Source organism: Clinocottus analis, unplaced genomic scaffold (genome assembly GCF_023055335.1).
Source record: "Clinocottus analis isolate CAN_PGR_092001 unplaced genomic scaffold, fCliAna1.0.p SCAF_10, whole genome shotgun sequence".
Classification (NCBI taxonomy): domain Eukaryota; kingdom Metazoa; phylum Chordata; class Actinopteri; order Perciformes; family Cottidae; genus Clinocottus; species Clinocottus analis.
The window spans coordinates 20,144,996-20,150,995 of NW_027175821.1; the positions used below are offsets into that span (position 1 = coordinate 20,144,996).

A 6,000-nucleotide genomic window follows, 5' to 3' on the forward strand; every position below is an offset into this window, starting at 1 on the left:
GTGTACCGTCGGTGGAGCCCGGGTGACCAGCAGAGCAGACAGCTAGCAATTAGCGATCTAAAACAGCCCTCGCCTGTCACTCAAAGCAGGTACGCCCTCAAAACCTTGACTCGTTTTTTGGAGCCAGCCTCAAGTGGCCATTTGAGGGACTGCAGTTTTCTGCATTTCAACATTGGCATAATTTCTCAGCTCCAGATATGGAGCTGAGAAAGCTCCCTCAGCTCCCTCAGCTCCCTCAAAAAAATGTCTGTCTCAAAGTGAGGACCAACCAAAATGTCCTCACTTTCCAAAAATGTCTTCACTTTACAAACTCTCACTCTGAAAGTCTATAATTCACCTTGGTCCTCACAATGATAGCTGTACAGGTACACACACACACACACACACACACACACACACACACACTAACTTTATCATCTAATGAAAGTTAAAGACGACTACAACCCCGTCTCTCTGTCTGGTGTCACACATTGTGCCTTTCTCTCTCCTGCCACGTAGAAGCAAATGCAGAATCACAAACAAACACACACTGAATCTCACACACACACACACACACACACACAAACACACACATCTCGGTTTCCCCTGTGGCTGCCTGATTGAGGTTTCCTGGACTCGCCCTTTAGATTTACTGTTATCGCCGATGGAGGGAGAGTGAACAGAATGGGAAAGAAAGCAAAATTGACAGAGGGGGAAAAAGTAAAGAGGCGACAGAGAGAGTGATGGAGTAAAAGTACAGAGGGTTAGGGAGCTGTGCAGGGAGGGAGGGGAGAGGTGGGAGAGAAGAGTTGAAAATAGAATGATGAATTAAAGAATAATAGAAGTAAGGGGAGAAAGAGAAACTCCCAGGCCGCAGAGGACAGAAAACATCTCCCATTAAATGGAGATTACTGCTTCTGCCGATCCAGAGTGCAGCGCGACTGTACACCCTCTGCCGCCAGCCGCTGATGATATAACACCCGCTTTTAAAGATCAATTTGTCACTTTTCATCTCCTCCTACACCTCATTCTCCTCCCCCTCTCCTGCCGGGGCTGAGGGCAAGGCTGCCAGAGGAGGAGGAGGAGGAGGAGGAGAAAGAAAGAAGAATGTGGATGAGGAGGAGGAGCTGGTGTTGCAGCTTCGAGAGAAGGAGGTGAGAGAGCAGACTTCAATTTACAAGCATTTTCTGATGATATCATCCACAATAAATCCTCCCCCCTCCCCATACATGGCAAACACACACACACACACACACACACACACACACACACATTGCTCTAACTGTCCTGCAGACTAATTCAATTGCTCATTTGTCTTTACTTCTCTCTACTGCCAGTTCTAATAAACTGTGTTCGTAAAGTGGTCACATGGGGCCCAGCTGAATGGAAGGTAGTTATTTCAGGCTGAAAGTTGAACTCAAAGTATATATCGCCGACATACGTACACCCTGCTTGCAAAACTGTTGACTGAGTGATTTCATATGAATAACATGGAATTCAACGTAAAAGTGTTTGTTTTTTAAAAAGCTTGTTGGATCCCACCGCTCTACCAGTGACCATACTCCACTGTGCTAAAGAGAGTATGGAACAAGCGTTCAGTCACCACGAGCCAACAGGGCAAACAAATATTACACTTACTTTTTCTTTAGGGAACCAACCAAAATTGAGCTATTGGGAGTTAACCAACTAAAGACCAGCAGGGTCTTTTCTAATACACCGGTACAGACTGGTGATGCCATCCTAAGATGAGCCATTCATCTTCTGGAGGTCATAACCATAAAACACTTTAGGCCCTTCTGATTTCTGATCAATGGCGACACTTCCCTGGTGTCATTTGAAACGACCTTGGTCTTCACTGTATGAACAGACAGAATAAAAAACAGGGACTAGATGGGAGCAGATGGAGTGCGAGCATCGCCTCAGAGCACACAGAGAGCGGGTGAGATAATAACCCACAGCTAATCCACTGCACACTGAAACTCATTACTCTTTAAGAAGAAAACAGAAAAATCTTGCTCCCCAAGACGGAAAGAGATCCGCTGCTTAAGGTGAAGGCCTCGGCACAAACCGCCTGGTTTCCTCATGTGTGAAATTTCTTTTATGCACAGTTCAGCGGATTTGACTTGTCTTTATCGAGGAGAGCGAGCACCTGCAGTAACACACCCACCAGCAGCGTAGCACACACCCAGACACACACAGACACGCACAAACACATAAACACACACATACGCGTCTCAATGCATGATGAACACACAGTTGCTGTATCTGACACAACACAGCCGCAGAGACCGGCAGCCTTAAGCCAACATATTACATCAGAATCACTTGCTGATCTTTATTTAGAGGCAATATATTTTTAAGTTTTCAAATATATTGTTCGCCAGCATGTCTGATGGTTTCCATTGATTTATGTACCTATATGTAATGTAATCTATTGGCAAACTTGTCGTGCGTAGTCCCTTTTAAATGAATATCGAGTCTGCATGAAGGGACTGCCCAGAACCAGCAGAACTAGACGAAACCCCTGAAATATACAAGGGTTCTTGGTAGAAACCCCAGACTGGGTTCTCGATGAAACCTTTGAAAAATTAAATAATTCTCGTTAGAATCTCAGTAGAACTGTAAGAAGATGTAAGCCTTGCAATATTAAGGTTCTGGGTGGTTTTTGTTAGCTCTCTATGCTCTTGGTAGAGCCACCAGAGAGGGTTATGGGTGGAACAGTACAACATGGAAGGGTTCTTTGAAGAACCCCTTGTATGGGGTTCTGGGTGGAACCTTTTACAGATAGTTTTAGTTCTACCCCTTTATGATGAGTTCTAAGTAAAGCCCTAAGGTACCAGATGGGACCTTTATAACCTTTGAACCAATCAGAAAGCCTTCAGTGGACAAACTGAAGGGGACGAATCAAACCTACAGCATGTCTTAGTGAAAATGTAAACAGGAAGTAGCAATCTGAAATAATAGTACCCAACTGACAACATGACACAATCAGTCAGCTTCATCCAAAACCTCGTTCCACATTATGTGTTTATAAAAGTAACAACTGACAACACATACGCGCCAATCAGGATTTTGTGAGCTGACAGTCGTGGAGTTGTTTGTTTGTGCCGCTGGCCAACTGTCAATCCAACTGGGCTCCAACATGTATTGGACTGTAAAACTCCTCACGTCTTTGTGGACTGGAAGTTCGAGCAGTGTTCAGTCATGCTGAGAATGTATCCGGCCACTCCTCTGCGACACAGAGGAGTGGCCGGATGCAATGTTAAAGTGTTTAAAAAAAAGATCAAATAATACACTATGATGTGTTCTTTAACTTTTAACTGTTATTGGTGTTTGTTTACTTCTGAATAATTAATGAATCACTTCAATTTAAAAAATCAAGATTTCAGGGGCTTCAAAGGGCTGTTTGATGACACCAGATCTTTGAGGACCAAGGGTTTCCAGTGGAGGCGTGTCAGAGCATCTCCTGAGCGCACAAAACAACTGCAGATTAGAGTCGGATTTCAAATCACCAAGCAGCGTCTCTGCTGGGTGAAAACCACCGAGGCCCTTTCACCTTCTGCATATTCATACATAATAACAAGTTCACACTCCTTCAAAATTCATTACTGTGTTATGTTAATCTCATGTCAGGGGAGTTGTTGCGGCACTAGCAATTAGAAAAGCGTTCACATGCCTGCATGAAGATTAGATTCTGCCTTGATTATCTTTGTTTCCCCCCTTCAGGTGGAAAATGTGTGTGCAGCATGTTAAGATAAGAGACACTGCAGCGTCTGGTCAAGAGGTACAGGGCCGGTTCACGGTAAGACTCACTGAGCGACGAGAAAGACCCGCTTCAGCACCTCTTGGTGAAGCAGGTTGCACTCGCTGGAACATGAAAGGCCCTTTTGGCCACAGTGGCTCAGTCCACGTTACAAATCACCAGCCTGTTACAGTAAGCTGTACTCAGTGTGCCCCAGGGGGCCAAGGGCTGTACGCCATGTGTGCAGCAAGCCAGCAGCAGATGTGGAGGAAGAACACAAAGAGAAGGAATACAAGAAAATACATGAAACACCAAACTGACTACCTGCAGTGAAGAGAACGATGATGTGGGAATGCTTCAATGATGCAAGATTGGGAATGCACAAAAAAAAAGTCTGACAGAAGTTTGGGGGGGAAATGAAACCTCAAGGAACCACCATTGAGCACACACACACACACACACACACACACACACACACACACACACACACACACACACACACACATCATATGCATACAGACTCTGGGGTGCAACAGTGCCCAAAACAAAAAGAGAGGATCATCTTACCTCCCAACGCTTGTTTCATAACGAAATTCATGATGATGGCTTTTAGTTCCCTGCCTTTCTTGTCCGAGCAATGTTACATTTAATTGTGACAGCAGAAGAAGAAGAAGTCCTTTGTGTCCAGATCTGCGAAAAAAACAAACAAACAAAAAAAATCGAAATCAATAATCCTAATCTCTATAACCCTTTAATAATGCATCAATGAACAAGACAACACATAGTATCATTGACCATGCTATTGCGTCGGATAAGGAGGCCACTATAAACTCACTTTACACTACTACACACTCGCTCCACATTAAATATTTAACGAATATTGTAGAAAGCATTTGCGAACGTGTGGCTGCTATCACAGATTGCACGGAGCCAAACGGTCGCATCTACACTTGCACAATCTGTATTTTTAGTGTTCGCCACGTTTCTTCAATCCGCCAGTTGAAGGACACCAAGGTCAATGGTTCAAAAACAACCTGAACACAAAGAGGGGAAAACCCCGCCGTGAATCTACAGACCACATCAAGCGGCTGTGGCTCATCGAGACCTCCCAAAAGAATCCCGGGTCGGGCGCTGAAGAGAGGACGTGTCACGACAGCCAGTAATAGCCTCTACGTGACCGAGCTGCGCCAGCGGCCAAGTGACTTTTGACAAAGTGCACGGTGCGAGTCCTCATCTTGGTCAGGACAGTCTGTTGACGTGCATGTGGACACCGGACTAAACCACCGCTGTGTACTATTACTATTATTATTATTTTGTATCCTGATCATGTGGTAAAACTTTCCGTCCTCCATTTGAGGGAGATTGAACACAATCATCCCACTTCCACGGCATTCATTAATAAGCAGCGATCGCTCCCTGATGCGCGCGTGTTTGCGTCTACATATCCGTGGTCATATCCATGATGAACGTGCTTTTTTTTAATTATTTTTTTTAAAGATGCTCGACCCGCCTGTGCATCTGCGTGCGGCGAGACAAGAGCGACACGCGCGCGCTTCCTCGTTTCGAGCGCCGCCAGGTTTCAGCACCACCGCGAGTGGATAGCTCCCCGATCCCGTCGGATTGCGTCGTCAAGCGTCGATTTACCTCCGTCCCGGCGACAGGCTGGAATCCTCCTCACACACACTCTCACACACTCTCACACACACCGAAACCGGGAGAGCAGAGAGCTTCAGCTGCAGCGAAGTTATCCCGCAGCGTACAGCAACAGCAGCACAGGCTAATCTAACTGCTCGTCCCTCGCATCTCCGGCTCCCGGGGCTGAAGGAGAAAAAAAGAAGAAAAAAAAGGGACGTCCTTGGTGCCTCCTCCTGCCTGATGCTTTCGTCTTCCTGCACACACACACACACACACACACACACACACACACACACGCACGCACACACACACACACACGCACACACACACGCACACACACACACACACGCACACACACACACACACACACACACACACACACACACGCACACACACACACACACACACTCACACACGTAGAGAGAAAGAGGAGGAGTAGATGAGGAGGAGGGGTGGTGAAGCAGCTGCCGTTCACACCGCGATAGGAGAGAGAGAGAGAGAGAGAGAGAGAGAGAGAGAGAGAGAGAGAGAGAGAGAGAGAGAGAGACAGAGACAGAGAGAGAGAGAGAGAGACAGAGAGACAGAGAGAGAGAGAGAGAGAGAGAGAGAGAGAGAGAGAGAGAGAGAGAGAGAGAAACGTCCCA

At 46.2% G+C, this 6,000-nt stretch overlaps 1 protein-coding gene across 2 annotated transcripts in view; it reads right to left on the reverse strand.

Moving 5' to 3' along the window:
• The window catches only part of LOC137796546 (complexin-1-like), a 48,947-nt gene extending 43,245 nt beyond the window's left edge, over positions 1–5,702 (reverse strand). The window contains exons 1-2 of one of the 2 annotated variants that reach the window (XM_068594554.1): positions 5,428–5,702; positions 4,289–4,411 (exon numbers count right to left, since the gene is read on the reverse strand). In XM_068594554.1, the coding sequence (XP_068450655.1) occupies positions 4,289–4,319 (31 nt within the window). In that variant the 5' untranslated portion in view covers positions 4,320–4,411; positions 5,428–5,702. Of the gene's footprint in view, positions 1–4,288; positions 4,412–5,365 lie in introns of both variants that reach the window. The other variant, XM_068594546.1, reaches the window with a different exon arrangement.
• Positions 5,703–6,000: the final 298 nt, after the last annotated feature.